This window comes from Sapajus apella, unplaced genomic scaffold (assembly GCF_009761245.1).
Source record: "Sapajus apella isolate SASKATOON/1434 unplaced genomic scaffold, GSC_monkey_1.0 scaffold66, whole genome shotgun sequence".
In the NCBI taxonomy this organism is placed as follows: domain Eukaryota; kingdom Metazoa; phylum Chordata; class Mammalia; order Primates; family Cebidae; genus Sapajus; species Sapajus apella.
The window spans coordinates 3,463,353-3,482,236 of NW_022437006.1; the positions used below are offsets into that span (position 1 = coordinate 3,463,353).

The window sequence follows — 18,884 nt, forward strand, 5'->3', positions numbered from 1 at the left end:
CCAGGGGGCGGGGGTTGGGGTTGGGCGGAGCCGCGCCCATTGCACCCCACCCCGGGAAAAAAAAGGAAAACCCCGTCTAAAAAAAAAAAAAAAAAAAAAAAAAATTTAATCTTTTTAAAAAAGCTATTAAGTATCTGCATTAGATCACTACTAGCACCTTTTGATCCAGTGAAGAGGAGATCATCAGTAGAGTCCACACAGAGCACAGCTTTCGTATGCCCTTCAGCTATGTGAATACACTGAAGTGGAAAAGCTCTGATTCCTTTTGAAGCAGGAAATGGGTTGATTATGCCCCTAAGGTGGGGAAAAAACAAACAAACCAAGACTCACTTCAATATCATGAGGCTATATCATGAGACTAGTTTTTTTTTTTTTTAACTTTAAGAAGTCTTTATAAGTAATTAGTAATAAAATCCAGACTGCTCTGTTTTAAGCAGAAGGACAAAGCGTGAAACAGTAACAGCGATGGAGTATATCAACTAATCAGGCAGTTGCTAACAGCTGCATTCTGCAAAGAGCAGAGACTATAATACGTCTAGACTTTCTTATTAACAATTTCATCTCTCTAAGGTTTAATGAAGCAACATTGGGAATTATTTGAGTGTACTGAATTCTGACAAATAAGGAAGAAGCAGAAATGACAAGTAACAGGAAGACATAGTTCCATGTCAAGCTGGGGTGCAAAAGAACATGCTGAAGAAAGTATAACATATATGTCACCTAAAATACTAGGAAAGCAGATTTCAAACAAAAATTAAAGAAAAAATAGGAATAATTGCGTGAACAGAAATTCTAAAGGGACAATGGGTAGAAAGATCAAAAGCTTAAAGAAAAAAACTGACAATCTCAAAGAAAAATTTAAAAGAATGAGAATTTAAAATAACATTGAATGGATAAAGAAAATTTGGTACATACACACAATGGAGTACTATTCACCCATAAAAAAGAATGAGAGTATATCATTTGCAACAACACAAATAGAACTGGAGTCTTTGTGTTAAGTGAAATAAGCCAGGCACAGAAAGAGAAACATTGCATATTTTCACTTATTTATGGGATCTAAAAATCAAATGACTGAACTCATGGGCATAGAGAGTAGAAGGATGGTTACCATAGGCTGGGTAGGTAGTCAGGGTTGGGAGAGGTGGAGATGTTTAATGGGTTCAAAACTAGTAGAAAGAATAAGTATAACCTACTACTTGATAGCCTCAAAGAGTGATTATAGTCAATAATTGCACATTTTAAAACTACTAAAAGAGTGTAATTGGATTGTTTGTAACAGAAAGAATAATTGCTTGAGGGGATGGATATCCCAGTCTCCACAATATGATTATTGTCCATTGCATGCCTGTATCCAAACATCTCATTTACCCCATAAATGTATATTTACTATGTACCTGCAAAAATCAAAAATGAAAAAAATTAAAAACAATGAAGGTCTTAGGGAGCTTTCTCATAAATTTGATATTTCTGTAGTTTCTGCTTTATGATACTGGGCTACGCACTACGGAAATATAAAGATTATCAAAACATTGTCCCTCTCCCAAAGGAGTTTAAGATAGGATCTCAATTAAAATCATGGTGTTGGGGAGGCTAAAGATGATAATGAATTAAGACGTGACAAATAGTCAAATGTACCTTCGCTCAAAGCAGAAAGAAAAGTTATATTGAATTATGTCCATTATATGAGACAAATGGCATAATATTAGGACAAATACAGGGATAAAGGAAAACTGTTTTGTTTCCATCTTTGTAATGAAAAACAATATCCTTTGAGATGCAAGGGAGCAGAAATGATTAAGAAATGTGAGCCCAAAGTAAGTTAGAGCTGACAATGGAGATTTAGTTAATAAATTCAAGTATGTCTGTTTTAAAATCATTATATCATAGGTTTTGAAAGTATATACCATTGTGGAGGCAAAATTCTTGTCAGTATTTTAAGAAATCACAAAGATCAATAAAAGGGATAAAACATGTACACATGATCTTCCAAAAAGCAGGAAAAAAGTGGAATCAGAAATTACAGATGGGTAAAACTTCTTGCTGAGTCTCACAGAAGAATAAATCATTATCTACTTAAAAATAAACGCTCACCAACAAAACATAATCTGGGCTCATCAATCTCGTGGGGAAAGTTTTTTGTAGGGTTAATAGATAGCAATTTAAGGGAATGTCATATTCACAATATATGTTGACTCTAATAAAGCCCACACGATAAGACTTTTAAATGATATCCTTGTGGACAGTGATATCCTTTAACATCCTTGTGGACAGAACTATTAAAGTATTTCCACAGGTAGTTGAAGAGTCACACCTGAAGAGTCAAGGTCACTGCTGATCTTGAAGATCTTTAGTATCCAGTCAATCTTTCCCTAGCCCTAAAGAGAAGTGGCATGCCTATTAAATGGATATACTAAAGAGCTAGACATTATATTGCCTAAAAAAATCACTGAAACAAAATTCATTTATTCTATATGCCTACTCCTATCGATGATTTGTTTAATAGAAATAAATATTTCAGGAGAAAGACAGCAATAGACCTACTGCATTCTACATAGGACATATATGGAATGAGGTGTAGTTTTAGATGTCCCATTTTAAGAAGAACATTGAAAAATTGGAGCCTTTACAAAACAGTAGATGCAGAATGAAGGATCTTGTAGACTATATTATATAAGGAACAGAGGATGAAACTATTGAGCTGATAAAAGAACATTTACTGGAGAGAGGATAAAATAGTATAGTTTAAAAGGGCTGAATATTTAAAGAGCTATCATATATAAACAAAAAGATATATAAAATTAATTCTGGTAAGGGGAAAAATAGCTAATGAAAGACTAATGAATGGAAATTTAAAGGAGGTATATAAAGATATAAAGAACTATTCTCTCTGGATATATAATTATAAAATCTGATGCCATGATTTGTATACATGTGTCAATTTGAGATTATTGAAACTAATGCTCAGTAATTTGTAATCTAACAATTTAAGCAGATTAAAATTGAAATTGGAGCAAAACCTGCTCAAAAGTCTGAATCTGCCATCTTGAAATTTTGATGCCCTAAAGTTCATAGATATGAATTGAAGTCATCAAATTTACAAATATTGCTTCAAATATTGAAAAAGTGTGATTCTAAAGAATAGTAGGTTGCCACTATTAATTCTCAAACAGAAAATATATATGTATGTATAGATCAAAAAGCTGATTGCCAAGAAAACAATTCATGTTAACAGCTTAAGAGCTATTTTCAAAGTACATTTAATGACAAATTTTCTTAAGAAAAGAGCTAAACAGCACCCTCAAATAAGTGATAATGTGGCTCCAAAGGTTTCTTTCCTTCAGATTACAAGCTTTATTCTAGGAATCTATTAAATGTTTCCCCGATGATGTAACATCCAACACAATTCTGCCATGTCAAAGGTTATACTATCATGAAATACTCAGTAAATATTTGCCCCAATGACTTATATAGGCACAGTTATTTCCTGGAGAGCAGAATGCCCTCTTTTCATTTTTACGTATTTTATATGTCATTGGTTACTCAGTCTTTTGAGAAATAAATCTCAATATTAAATATAGTGTTTTATTAATTAGATACTTTATAATGTTCTTATTCAGAATATTAGGATTAATATTTTATATTAGTTACCAAAGATAATAGAAACAGACAGCCATGGTATTTATTTCTCTATTAGAATTAATCTATTCACATTTTGGAATAGAAAATCAACTTTAAAAGAGTTTAAGTTTAAATATGGAAAATTTGTACAACAGACTTAATCTGAAGGAGAAAAAAAAAATAAACACTTATTTTTGTTCCATGCAAACCTGTAAGGTCTTATGATACTGGGAATGAAATTAATTTCCTTTCCATTCCTCTGCCTACCTTCTGGAGGATCTGCTGATGATCAGCAAAATGGCCATAAAACAAGGAAAACAAGTGCAAAGGGGGACGACACAAAATGATCATGGTGAAAGGGAATGAGACAGAAAGAGAAAGAGAAGTTAAGAACTCCCAGAAAAATCCATCACATGAAAAAAAGTAACAGTTATTTTGAAAGTTGTACCTATTCTTAGAAACATTCATTTTAAAAAATGCTTCTTTAGTGTTTATTTCTTGTTCTTTTTAATTTGGGGTACAATTGTATCCTTTTTTTCCTCTAGCATACTTTTATTTTTAATCATATAATCTTTTTACTTAAAATTGCTAAACCAACAAGAAAAAATACCTTATTTACCTCACACACTTTGAGGCATTAGAAATACCTAATCACTGAGGATAAGAAATTTTCTTGATATCAATATTCATAAAACTTGATTTCTTTTAAAGAAAAGACTTAGATTACAGACAGAAAATAGGTATCACAATTTTTAAGCTATCATACGAAAAAATACCATTACTTTATCTGTAAGGTGTGATCACAAAAATGTATTAAAACTATCATGTTTAGAAATATTAGTGCATTTATACGATTTACAACAAATGATGCATGCAACAAAAATGAGACTTGCTTAGAATTTCTAGGAAGGCACTTTAGAATATCAATGAAATTCCAGAATGTAGGAAAGGCAGGAAAGAAAGTACCTGTGTACCTCCGACAGAGAGGAGTCACTTTCATCAGACCTACAGTGAAAGAGTTAGAATTATGAGGAGAAAGAATACAGATGTCAACAGGTAAGGACACTGACTTTGGACTCAAAATCAACAGCATGAATAACAGATATATAGCAAACATTTCCTTCATAGTGCCCTGCTTATCTATTTGCACTGGATATTAGTCTGTTTAAGTATAGCTAAGTTATGTAAAAAGCTTGGTATTTATGTCTTCTAGCATGACTTTAGGGACTAAAATTTTCTAATACTGATATACAGAATCGATCCTCACTTCTAAAATTTAGGCCTTGGAGAAGAACAAATATCAAGTACATGAGATACAGGACTTTAAGATATGCCCCATTTAATTTGACTAGTCCTGGAAAAATTTTCCCATTTCAGTAATTATTGATCAATTTTATTCATTGTGATAATTATTACTTTAGATATAGACTCTAATGTTGAAGTAACACAAATAGATTGTATTTTTGTATAGAAAGCAAGTCACTCAAAATTTAATAACCTTTTGTTTTAACTTATCTCAAAAACACTGAGTTCTTTTGACTAGGGAGCATCTTAGTAACAGCGGGGGACTTTAGTGGGCTTTTAAAATAGAGAAGTCACTCCTTTTAGCCCTACCTTGAGGCCTCCAAGACTACAGTGAGTCTAGTTATTATGAAAAGCTATTTAGATTGTACAAGAGGCTTGGGGAGAATGAGGATACGATGAGTGTTGGCAAAGAACAAAACCAGAAACAATATGTGGGATCTGCGTCTTGCTAGTACAATACGGTAGTCTCAAAAGGAGCCCCAGAGAAAGTAATGTAAAGGGTAGGCAAGTTTTTGAAAGTGTAGAGTAGTCAATTATTCTACATGTTAGTTTACAGAGATGACAACAGAGTCAAATTATTGGAAGCTCATAAAATATTTCAGTAAAAAATATAGAACTCTGATTAGATTGTCAAGATTATCAAAAGACTGACAGAAAATGTTCTGACTGTGAAGGCAATGTAGACATAAATTTAGTAACTCTGTGTATAACTAGTGAAATTTGATTTCCCAAAGATATTCCTAATGTTCTTCAACTTTTCTCAATTAATGACAGAAATAATTTGACAATGTTAAAGGTATTTTGTTTAATAACACATGAAAATATTTACCTACCTACATCGATTTAAAGAACATGTCATCTACTAATTAAACCATATTAAAATCTAATGAAAGATCCATAAATAAAAGAATTATCCATAAATTAAGAATATTTATAATTCTTTAAAAATTATGGGATGATTCTCTAAGTTTATAGAGCCATTTAAAATGATCTAAACATGCCAGACAGACAGATCTTAAATGGCATCCTATAAATTTTAGAGATTATTGATATATACAGGGTGGTAATAGCAGAAAACAATTGTTATCGTTCAAAGTCCAAGCAGACAAGTCAGAGTTAATAAATACCTTATGGCAGTAATTTTAGTATGGCATTCTTGCAAGAGAGATTCTGGCTCAATGTGTGGATATTTCGTCATTTCAAATTTGATGAAAATTACATTTTCCACATCCCTCCAACTTCTCCAACCCTGAAACCTGCTCCAGTCCTACTCTCTCCATACGTAAAGGTAATTTTTTAGTCCAAGAACACAGTTACTGAAATTTGGGGGTGAACTTGTTTAGAACAATCAGATGACAATAACGTTGCACGTGTAGCAGTGGTCTCGGTAAACTGTTATATCCTCCAAAATTAAAGTAATTTGCCCTTTTTCAACTCAGACTAACTGGATTAGAAGCTTTTGTGGGCTCACAGAAGCTGAAGAATTCCCCAAAATTTAAACATCAAGTGGCTTCAAAGATTTTTCAGTTCTAATTTACTTGTAAAAGAAAAGGGAAGACAAGTGCTGAAGGTATAGCAACACAAATCTACAACAGGGAATAATGTTCAGCAGGAAAATAATTTTCTCTAATTTTGGCTGTACGGTTCCTTTCCCATTGGAAAGATGCATAAAATATTGCAAGAGTTCACAAGTCAGGCTCCATCTCCTACACAGAGATGACTACATGTTTTCTACAGACTGTATTGAAAGGTTCAGAATATTGTATGAATAACTGGGGCTCTTTTCCGTAATGACTTACTTATCCTGCTGAACTGATGTGTTTCCCTGAGAAACAGTAAGACGATTAAAAACATTCAGTTCATTACGGGGCCGGCTTGGTGGGGAAGGAGGAGGTGAAAGACTAGCCTCTGAAGTTCCAGAATCTGAGCTACAAGAAAAAAACAACATTAAGTAGGTGGCTTTAATTGGTTATGATTTGTTAGAAAAGTTATAAGAAACATGCTCTTTAAATTAAAAAAAGCTTTTTGTTAGAGAACGCCTTCTTTCCTTTCTTTCTTCCTTTTTTGTAAGATAAAATGTACACGAAACAATTTTTAAAATTTCTTTTCACTGGATTTTGTTACAATGACCACAAGATGGCACTAAAGAGACAGTTCTGTCTGCTGAAATCTGAAGTCAGTATAAAAATAAAGCAAGTCACATTTAAAATTATATACAATTTTAGAGTCAAGAGCAAGTTGCTCACTTTACAGATGAGGAAAGATATCCAGAGAGCTTACAAGAAGTTTGCTTATTCAGTTGATTCATTCACCTATTTTTAAATTACTTAAGTGCTCCATCCCCATTTCCCAATTATTCTTGAGAGATTCAATTCAGTAGAAACAGGCAAATTACGTCTTTAAGTACAGGAAGCAAGGATGATAAGAAGGATAATTTCTATGACATTCAAGTCAGCTAAACCCGTGGTCAAAAGAGAGAGTGAGCTTCTTGGCACAGGGTAGTGGATGGTATAGAATTGTCCATTTAAGCACAGAAAATAAACACTTCTTTTCATATATATTCACATTATTTTTATGTTAAAGAAATTAAAGTAATTCACTTAATTAATATTTTAATGTTAATTCACATAAACACTTTCCCTCACGGACACATCTGAGATCTGCAGGGTAACAGTGGTTCTAATTCAGTCAATTTGTGCATGCTGTCATGTTGCAATTTGTAAATGCCCAGTTCAGTGGATCATCAGAGAGTATATTATGTATTGCTAAATAAACTAACCCTCACGAAACACACAAAAGAAACAATTGAGGATAATACAAACAATTTAAACATGTGAAAGCAGCAAGAAAATGGCACAATAACACACCCTATGATTAATGCTAGTTTTTCTGTCAGACACTCTAAAGAGCAGGGTCAATGTCAGTTTTAGCTGACATTGCAATGACAGTCAAAATTAATTCTAAATTTTTCTGTTAATAGAAGACTATCTGAAATATAGACTTAATAAGCTTTACCTCAAGTATATATTAACTATTAAAATGATATACACAAATAACCGGAAAATAAGTAAGTGAACAAGTGATCAGCGACAAGTGCTCAAATATTTTTACAAGTATGTGTATGACCAAGAAAATTAGACCACTGAACCAAGCCAAAAGCTGACTTGACTGTCTTTTGATTAGTCAAATAGTCATAACCACAGCGCCAGCCTAAATCTGGAAAATAATCTCATGATTGTCTTTAGCATCTAAGTGCAGCAGGCATTTAATAGTCTAGCAGGTAAAAAAAAAAAAAAAAAAAATTAGTCACTTACTGCTTTTGTTCTTTGGCCTTTGATTTTTCTGCTTTCTCATATGCCTTTCTCCTTGTTACAGGAGAAGGCTCTGGAATTTTTTTCTCTGATAGAGATGACTGCCTGGAACTAAAGTAAAAGAAGATTAATTAATTACCTAATTCTAAATTTACACATATAACTTTGGTACATATTGAATCTAAAATTTGTAATAGGTTAATAACTGGAACCTGAGAAAGATTATTACTTGAAAACAAACAAACAAAAAGAACTAGGACAGGAAAATGTTACATGAGTTATTTTTAGTTGATGGAAGCTCAACAACTATAATTTTTAAATTGGTGATCTTATTAAATACATAGCTTATTATCTTTGAATATAAATATCAATGATATACTGCCAAATAGCTATAGCAAATATTTTAAATGTGTTTTAATTTCACTGGTAATTGTTTCAGATGAAGAAAAATTATAGTTTTGAATGAAGAAAAATATTAGAATATGAGAAACAATGAGATTTAATGAATTAATATTGAGACACAATCACAAAATAATCCTATAGGTAATCACACACATAAAAAAATACATAATGAATTTACTTAACTAGTCTTTAATTTGTATCTATGTATGTTTTAGTAGTAAAAGTATTCTTGCCTTAAATGTTTTTAATGTCAAATGGCTGCTTATAATTAAAAATTTAAGAAAATAATTTTTGCATATGGTGGTTATGAATTTTAACTAAAAAAATTAAAAGGCTGGGTCGGGCATGGTGGCTCACACCTGTAATCCCAGCACTTTGGGAGACCAAGGTGGGCGGATCACTTGAGGTCAGGAGTTCAAGAACAGCCTGGAAAACATGGTGAAACCTTGTCTCTACTAAAAATACAAATATTAGCTTGGTATGGTAGCAGGCACCTATAATCCCAGCTACTTGGGAGGTTGAGGCAGGAGAATCACTTGAATCCAGGAGGCAGAGGCAGCTGTGAGCTGAAATCATGGCACTGCACTCCAGCCTGGGCGACAGAGTGAGACTCCATCTCAAAAAAAAAAAAAAAAAAAAAGTCAGCTGGGCGTAGTGGCTCACACCTGTAATCCAAGCACTGTGGGAGGCTGAGGTGAGCAGATCATGAGGTCAGGAGATCGAGACCATCCCGGGTTACGTGGTGAAATGCCATCCCTACTAAAAATACAAAAATTAGGTGGGTGTGGTGGCACATGCCTGTAATCCCAGCTGCGGTGGAGGCAGGAGAATCTCTTGAACCTGGGAGGTGGAGGTTGCAGTGAGCCGAGATTGTGCCACTGCACTCCAGCCTGGCTACAGAGCTAGACTCCATCTCAACAACAACAACAAAAATGTCTTGGGGGAAAAAAAAAACACTAAGGTATTAAACAGAAAGTCTTCCAGAATGGGTTTACATGACTCCTATCTAAAAGTGAAAACTAAATGTAGTTAGCTTTTGTGTGCTTGATTTTTCTAACCAGGAAATCACATTTTAGCAATTCTGCATCATTTAAATTATAATAACTTGAGTAAAAGTTATACAGTAATGGTTTATAAGAGTACCAAATGAGTGACCAAACTCTCACAATATGTAAAGAATTGCAAATATATGAGTATAACCATGTGAATTTATGAAAACTTTAAAATAAGTTAGAGACAGAAGCCAAAAGATATTTTCCACAACCTGTCATAAAGGATACATTTTTTAAATGTAGAAAGGCAAATAGAAAAGATTACCTGAATCTGGATTCCAGGCCATAGATTTAGTCCTGAAGTTCCAAAAGTGTCACTTATCTGACAGACTAAATACCTAATACATGCTAGTTCCTAACATCTGACCTCAGTTCTATATCACTACCTTCACCAAAAGCATTTCTTCTATTCTCATCTTATCACCAAAGCACTGAAGCCATAAACTATACTGGTTAGCAATCTCTAACAGCAGATCCAATGGTTAAATACATAGGCCACCTCAAGCACATGCAAGAAAGTTCTGTCATCATTAAAATTAATTCTGGAACAGAAGGTAGCAGATGGGATTACTCAATGGAAAACAATAGAAATATACTCATAAAATGAAGAATATTATGGGAAATAGCTATTCAAGGGTGGAAAGTTTGTTATTCTGTGTTATTTACAGACTCATAAAGTGTGTGCCACTTTTGGGGGCGGGGCAATATTTCTGAGTGCAGAGATATATTCATTCCATAAATTATCTGCTAGATCACATGTAACAGTTAGTTTGAACAATGCCATTAAAAATTTTCACCAGTGAATGACTAATCTAACATTAAAATAACTATCAAAATACACACATGCACATACACACACATGCACACACACACAGGACTATGTAGGGAAATCTTTCCTTGTTCTCAAGATAATAATTAAAATATTCTTCTTTTTTTTTTTTTTTTTTCTGAGAAAGAGTCCTACTCTATCACCCAGGCTGGAGTGCAGTGGTGCAATCTCGACTTACTGCCACCTCTGCCACCCAGGTTCAAGCAATTCTCCCGCCTCAGCCTCCCGAGTAGCTGGGATTAGAGGCACCTACCACCATGCTATGCTAATTTTTGTATTTTTAGTAGAGACAGGGTTTCACCATCTTGGCCAGGCTAGTCTTGAACTCCTGACCCCATGATCCACCCACCTTTGCATCCCAAAGTCTGGGATTACAGACATGAGCCACTGATAGTCTAAGCAAGATTTATTTGGAATAGAAGGTTTTTTGTTCAGATTATCATAGGAAAGAGACTATTTCCTCCTTCAATCTTTAATAACACCAATAAAATTATTTTCGGGGGCATACACTCATCCCAGATGTACAATGTGCTTCAAGGTAAAAAATAAGAAAGTTCCAAATGTATTAAAGTTGTAATTGGTATTTGCTTTTTTCTTTAAAAGAGTCACAAAGATTTACTATCCTGACGGCGCTCTTAGAACTAGGATACAGGTAATTTAGAGCAAATTTAAGAGTCTAAACTTTCTGTTTATATATAATAATTATATATGGTTTTATGGGTATAACTTTAATTTAGGTGTTTCTATATAAGTATTGTCTGTAATTCATAACTCAGCCCTTATAAAAATTGTAACCCTTAAGAATGATCCTAAAACTTGGAGAAAAGACAAAGCAAGTCAACAAAGGACATCTCATCTTAAATGATTTCAACTCTCTAACAAATTAGGGGAGACAACACCTAACAAATTATTTGAAAAACCAGGGATCATATTTACATAAATTTTAAATAATAGAAATGAGAAATTAGCAACATGCATACTCTTTTTAAAAAGCCAAAAGAAAAGAAGTTAGTGTAGCTGGGCCAAACTTACATGCTGCCTATCTTAGAAGGTAAGCCAGGTGGGGAAGAGAGCTCTTTTTCCCTAGCAGAAGTACCACTTGTCTCTGCATTCATTCCAATCTCTTGCCCTTCTGCAACAGGTGTAAGTGGGCCAGGCAAGGAGGCATCTCCTGTACTAGTGTCTGAAGCTAGTTCACTGCTATCTGCATACAGCAATTCCATCTGAGTGGTGGTTCTCCTTCGGGCCTAATCAAAGAATGGAAGGAAAAGCAATCAGGAGCAAACTTTTGCATAGAAGATGATTAGGGAACAGAGATTTATATTAGTTTGAAATAGATAAAAACATTTAGTGTGTCCTTTCCTGGAAGGTGTGTCAAACATAGCATGTGAGATAGTGACAAGCCAGAGCTATAGCTAGATAAAGCATTTAGAGGCCAAAATAACAGCCAACATTTGTATTGTACTTATATTGCCAGGCACTGTTCTAAACACATTATTATATTAGCAGGAAACAGGTGATATCATTATCTCAATTCCCAATTGAAGAAACTGAGGCACAAAACAGCTAAGTAATTTGTCCAAGATCATACAGCTAGTAAGTGGCAAAGCCAGATTCAAAGCCAGGCAGTCTGCCTCCAACATTATTGTGCTCTCCTGTCACTTGCAGCCAGCTCCCTCAACATATAGCTCAAAAAAAAAAAAAAAAGAAGAAAGACATTAAACCAAAACCAAAAGATAACTGCAGGGAGGCTCAACTAAATGCTGCTTTTCCCCATGCTTAATTTCTTTTTTTAATACAATTTTTTTCAATTATTGTGAGCCTTAATTGGACAGGTTAAACATAAATATATATGTTTAACATAAATATAAATATATGTTTAATCTGTCCACTAGACAACACCAACAAATATCAGCTTTGGGCAGCCTGCTGAGGCAAGTAAAGGTTATTGTCTTAGAATCTAAACTCACTATAAGCATTCCTTTCCTTACTCTTGAAAACCAAGTGACTATCCAGTTATTGCTCAGTTAGTTGTTGATATCACTAAAGTACTAACAGATAATCAAGCAAGTGGTTTACCAGATTATAAGCCTCTAGAAAGCAGCCAACCTGTTTTTTCATCTGTGTAGCCCCAGCTCTTAACACAGTGCTGTTACATACAATTTTAAAATATATAATCAACTTCATTTTTTTCAATAAATGAAAAAGAAATAATATGAGATCCTTTTCAGGCATCTTAACAGTTCAAAAGGAGTAGCAGGTAGCACTTTAGAAAATGTTTAAAAAGAGAAAGCCTCACAGCCATTTTTTACACTCTTAATTCTCTCCACAGCCAAGAGCCTAGAGCAGAGAGGAATTTTTTCTTGGGAATTCTTAACTCAGGTGGTTTTTTCAGGAGATGACCTTTAGGCCACCACCTCACACCTCTCTAATGTCCCACAGCGACATAACTTAATAGGCTTTCTCATGGCCTGAAAGATAACATTTACCTTAAGAGATTCTCTCCTTTGCTTAGTACTAGATCCAAACCATAGCAGAATGTTTTCTTTGAGTTTTGGTAACCTCTGTTTAGACTCTTAGAATAATAAAATACAAACCACAGGTCGCCAAGCGAGTAGCTCAAAGAGCCTGGAGATGTTTTTTGATTGGCTTGGCCAGGGTTTTAAAATCTGAGAGATCTACATAAAAATCCATATTTAAGAATTATCCTCAAAAAAAAAAAAGGATCTGGTAGCCTTAGGCCCATATTCCCACAAGGCAAAAATGAGCAAAACTTGATAATGGCTATTTCCTTTTAGACGGGGCATGTACTCTCCAGGTAATCATAACGATGACCCATTCGTTATTGTATATCCAGCTAAATTAGTCATTTACATTATCTGATTAACCACTGTGGACCTTAGATATATACTATCCATTGCACAGTATTATTATTTCAGGTCCTGATTCCATCCATTCACTCAACAATATTTAATGAGCATTGTAAGAATTCTTTTTTTTCAAACATCATATGATTGTTCGTCAAATCACCTAGTATCAAATGCTACTACACTCAAGCTGATACTATAGGTATATCACACATTTAGCAGTATGTATCATTTATGTAATTTTTAAAAACCCTACAATATGCATCAGAGCTTCATAAATTTTTAACACATAATAATTACAGATTGGATTATTATTAAAACCACCTCAAGACACAGTTAAACAAATAAGTAACACTTAAAAACACACTAGAATGCTAAAATTTCAAAAATCTCCTGCCAATCTAAATGACTGATATTGTATGCCACTACAGAGTCTACAATTTAGTTAATCAGCAGCTTAAGAATCACCCTCCATAATCATGTTATCTAGTGGGAAAAATATAAGACTACAGTAAAGTCCAACTTCCACCAAGGAGAAATTTTTTTAACATAATTTTTTTTCAGTTACCACTTAAAGGGAAATATAATAAAGAGCTAAATAAAGAAGAGCTATAGTAAAATCACATCCATGTGGTACTCTATTAAGTCAAAGCTGAACTTCTGTGTTTAATAGTGATAACAAATAATAATGGAAAACATGTTTACCTGATACTTTTAGTTCTCCTTACCTTGTTCTTAGGTTTCACTTCACCACAAAGCTTCATGAGATCTGAAGACAGTGTACTATATGCAAATAAATAATTAAGCGCAAGATTAAATGGAAAATTACTATAGAAAGCTATAGCTCCTCTACATCAACAACTATAAAAAATTTATATCTCTATGGGAAATAGAGAAAGACAATATTTAAAGTCAAAATGAATTAATGTAAAAATAATTTATTTATGTTCCTTAAATATGTCAATATTTTTATTTTAAAATTTATGATGGTTAAGCATAACTTGGTTTCTATTTACTGTTTCTAGTGCTATCGATTCACTAGGCCAATAGATTGAGAATTATTCCTGTTTTATGGTAATTGTTGGATACAACAAGATTAAAGTATTTAAAATATTACGTAAAGAAGTCAAATTTATTGTTTCCAAAGACCTTCTTACCTTCCTTCTGATCCTGGGCTGTTTAAAGGTGCATCCTCATCAGTACTATCCTCTACATTTTCTAAAAAAAAAAAAAAATATGTAAAACATATGCATTATCCACACATTACAGTTTGAATGGTGACTGAAATCCATATGCTGTAATAAACAACAGCTCAATATCTCAATATGGGCATGATGGTTTTAGCAGCTGAACTAAATAGACAAAATTGTAGAAAAGTATTTCTAAAAAATCTCCTTGGATTGTGTGTTCTAGGATGAGGAAAACATGTTCAAATAGGAAAACCATGATTTTGAGTGGTAAACTATAGAAGAATAACATCCTTCTGAACAAGATGGGTACATATGTATATTGCAGAGTCATGTATCTATCCTGTACCATCCAAACATACAAAAATCTACTGTTAAAAAATATAAAGTAAATGCTACATGAGCTTCCTTTAATGTACTGAGCCAACCAAGAATACTACATAAAGTGTAAATATAGCTGTTACATTTTATCAGTTATGCCAATGTACCTAAATATTTTTCCGTTTTTAATTTTTATATGTTGCCTTCATGTAGAAAGAGAGAAGTGTGTATGAGGGTGTTCAGAAGTGACACATCAGCATGCAGCTCATTCACATGAACACAGAAAACGAAAACAATAGGTTTGCATGCAACAGCTCTGTAAACTAATACAAATAAACCACTGCTATTTCAGAACAACTGTAGCAGACTAGTGAAAAGGGAGAAGAATTAAACATATAAAACTGTTAGGAAGTCAGTAAATAAAATAGCCACAGAAAGTAAACTACTTAAAATGCCAGCAAGTCCCTAACATAGGTGCAGTTTATTTTAATGTACACATTTTATTATAAAATCATTCCATAAATCTAAAGACAAAATTAAGAGCAATATATATTAATGAAAAATATATAGGATTCATCATCTTTTAATTTAATTTTATATAATACAGTTAGACTATGGCAATATTAGTCAATTAATTCCTCTCTCTCTACAAATGTTCCTCTCCTTTCTCACTGTTCAGTAATATTTGGTACTATTATCTAAAATGGAATCATATCTAGGACTCACACAAAAAGTTTACTTTCTGAAGTGAAAAAAATGGTGATTTTGAAGCAATATGTATCCCATTAGAGGGAGGCTCAAGGACTTGCTTCACAGAAAGGATAACTGAGTAGTAAGGTACTGAATTAGTCAATAATATAGAAAATTATGTTATAAAGAAATGATAAACCTGGCCTCTGTTTTTCCCATTGGTTTTAACAGCAGGCTAAGATGTGCTAGTATTTTTGTTGCAGAGTGTGATGGAATTAAATATTAAACATCATGCAACTGCTTTGTAAAAAGCTTTTAACTCCTGCTTATGCCTATATGCCTTATTTAGAGATAACGGTGTCTTGACATAACCAGCTTGACCAGAGCACAGAGGATCCCACCCAGACGGTCAGCAACTCAGACCCTCTTCAGGACCAAGTTTGGTCTGAAGCATTATGGTTATCTGAGCAGTAGGACACATCATCAACTCGCTGTTGTACTCTCAACTCTGAGAATACAACTCTAGCCCAAGGTTAGCTTCTTTTCTTATCATAGTAGCTTTAAAGCCAAAGACAAAACAAAACTCACAAATGCCCTAAAGCTAATCTGTATCATTGTAAAGCTTCACAGTCTCACTTCACTGGAAGTTAACCAAATAGTTGGATTTTTAAAAGTTACCCTTTAAAGTTATTCTTTTAAAAAGTTATACATATATATATATACACACACACACATATATGTGTATACATATGTGTGTATATGTATGTGTGTGTGTGTGTATGTGTGTGTGTGTATATATATATATATATATATATATACACACACACATAGAGAGAGAGAGAGACAGAGAGAGAGAGGGTTTCTGTATACTAGCTATAAATTTAAAAAGTTAACATTGCAGCCCTGAGACTACTGTCCTTAGAAAGGCCTACTTGGAAAATTGGACTTTGGCTGACATCTGAATACAGCTCTCAGAGTGTCCTCAGTCAACTGTTAACCGATAAAAGTGGCACACTGTACCCTAGAAACTTCATGCAAATAATATGGCTTATGCTGAACACTTGCTTTCCTTCTGGAAGTCTGGACAGACAGAAAGCACTTATGTCACTACCCCCAGTAAAACCCTTGGGCACTGAGCATCTCCTGGACTTTCCTAGGTATAAATACTGCACAAATATTGCTGCCTTTTTTTTTTTTCTGAGGAAAGAAAGCACTCTGTGTGATCTCTCATGGGAGATAGAGAGATAAGAATGCCTGTACATGGATTCCTCCAAAGTCCCTCTGTATCTTTCCCCCTTATGAACATTGATCTCATAAACCTTAGTCCTGAATACGACCATATGCTAAGCCCTGTGAGTCTTCTAGCAAATCTCTGATGATAGTGGTGACTTTAGGGATCCCAACACAGGTAGTGAAAAATCAGGATGTTCTTTAAAGGCTACAAAATATACAACCCTGTGAGCATGGGGCACTGGCCCTGGCTCATCTTCTAGCCTTAAGTTCTATCATTCCATGTCATGAACTTGCTGCTCTGGAGCATCAGCCTGTTTGTAGGTCTCATGCACACAAAAGTATGGCTAAATTCTGATGCCTTAGTTTTGCTGCCCCTCTGCTCTGCCTGGAGCAACTCTCTGGTCCCAATTCAACTTTGTCTTTTTCCTGCCTCTTTTTCCTCACTTATGTTTTAGCTCAAATGTCACCTCCTCCAGAAAGCCTTCATTAACTCCTCCATTCTTCTTAGGTGGTTCCACTCTGTGCTCCCACTACTGTACAGACCTCAATCATTGCCTTCACTGCAATGTATCATAAACTGTTCATAGTCTCTCCTCCTTAGCAGGGAATCAAGACCATAAGGACAAGATCAGCATCTCACTCATCTTTGAATCCTAGCATCCAGCCCAATGATTGTGGTAAACTGGAGAACAACTAAATGATTTTTAAAGCAATGTACCTATGACTTTCTATATTCTGCGGATTTAAATTTAATTGCTTTCTCATTTCATGCTTTTTCTTTAGCTCATTTGGTCTAGAGAGAGCCCCATCCCTAGGGCAAATTTCTGCCATGAGTCATAGGTTACATTAGCTGAGTGAGTTCCTACTCTCTGCTTCTGACCCTTCTTCAAGCTATAGAAAATTGAAATTTGTTTGACTTGGAAAAAAGTAACACTGCTCATCAAATTAGCAATTTAATATTCTTCTGCACATAAAGACATCAAATAATTTCTCTTTCGAGTTAAAAGAGTGCATATATTACTATGAATTGAGCCACTAAGAAGAACAAAGAGGAGGAGGAGGAGGAAAAAGATTAAGGAGAAGGAAGATAAAGAGGAGGAGGATGAGGAAGAAAGAAAGAAGGAGGAGGAAAAGAAAAGAGGAGGAAGAAAAGAAGAGGAGGAGGGCAGACAGGGGAGGAGAGGGAAGAGAGAGAGGAAGAGGAAAAGTGAGAAGGACAGAGGAAGGAGGAGGCAAAGAAACATGCTTGATAACACATGGAATGGATGCTAGTTATAATTCCAGATACTTGAACAGCCTGACCAATATTGCTTCAACCTGTTCAAGTAAAATCCTTTGGATAGTTTTGTTCAGTTTACAATATTTAAAAGTATGTGCCTAAATTCACAAAAATAAAACAGATAAGAATGTATATATACCAAAGATACATACAGAAGAAAGTTATTTATGAGGTTAAAACAATAGATGCACATTAATGGATACATTTAAAAATTTTAACAGAACATATATTTTATGTTTTTCTATAAGAAAGAGAAAGTTTTCTTTATGAAACTGGAGCCACAACTGAAGCTCAAATAATAAAAGAGACAACTAACAAAAGCATACTTCTTTAAACACCTGAGGATTTTATAATCAGGAATGTTTAATAAAGATAAAGACTTAGTATGTTTGTGATCATGAATACATTTCAAAAAAGATCATGCAAAAACCAGTTGACCACCAATAAAAATTTTTTAAATAAGATGTACCACAATTAGTGTACATGAACAATTAGTAATTCATGCAGCTGTAGGGTACACAGAAAGCTAAACATACTTACCTAATGGTACGCTATCTAGATCTGTGTAAATAATAGCAAAAAGGAAACAAAAAGCAATACTCCAATCAAAACAGATCCAATGTTAAAAACTCCAACATAAAACAAGATTATGTATCATTTACATGTAGAATAGATGCCATAGCAAACACTTATACATTGATTTTTAAGGCAGTGAGATACAGAGTAAAGTAATGAAACTTGGTTAATATTTTAAGTAATTTAGATAACCAATTCGAAAACTTGCTTG

General features: G+C 33.9%; 1 protein-coding gene across 14 annotated transcripts in view; it reads right to left on the bottom strand.

The window, feature by feature from the left end:
- Positions 1 to 18,884, bottom strand: part of KIF21A (kinesin family member 21A) — a 153,017-nt gene that overhangs the window by 19,965 nt on the left and 114,168 nt on the right. For 2 of the 14 annotated variants that reach the window (XM_032248319.1, XM_032248315.1), the window contains 9 exons: positions 18,638 to 18,658; positions 14,545 to 14,605; positions 14,116 to 14,170; positions 11,553 to 11,767; positions 8,241 to 8,348; positions 6,726 to 6,854; positions 4,588 to 4,626; positions 3,889 to 3,900; positions 158 to 294 (listed from right to left, as the gene is read on the bottom strand). In XM_032248319.1, coding sequence (XP_032104210.1) covers positions 158 to 294; positions 3,889 to 3,900; positions 4,588 to 4,626; positions 6,726 to 6,854; positions 8,241 to 8,348; positions 11,553 to 11,767; positions 14,116 to 14,170; positions 14,545 to 14,605; positions 18,638 to 18,658 — 777 coding nt within the window. Of the gene's footprint in view, positions 1 to 157; positions 295 to 3,888; positions 3,904 to 4,587; positions 4,627 to 6,725; positions 6,855 to 8,240; positions 8,349 to 11,552; positions 11,768 to 14,115; positions 14,171 to 14,544; positions 14,606 to 18,637; positions 18,659 to 18,884 lie in introns of all 14 variants that reach the window. The other 12 variants (XM_032248318.1, XM_032248314.1, XM_032248328.1 and 9 more) reach the window with 10 other exon arrangements.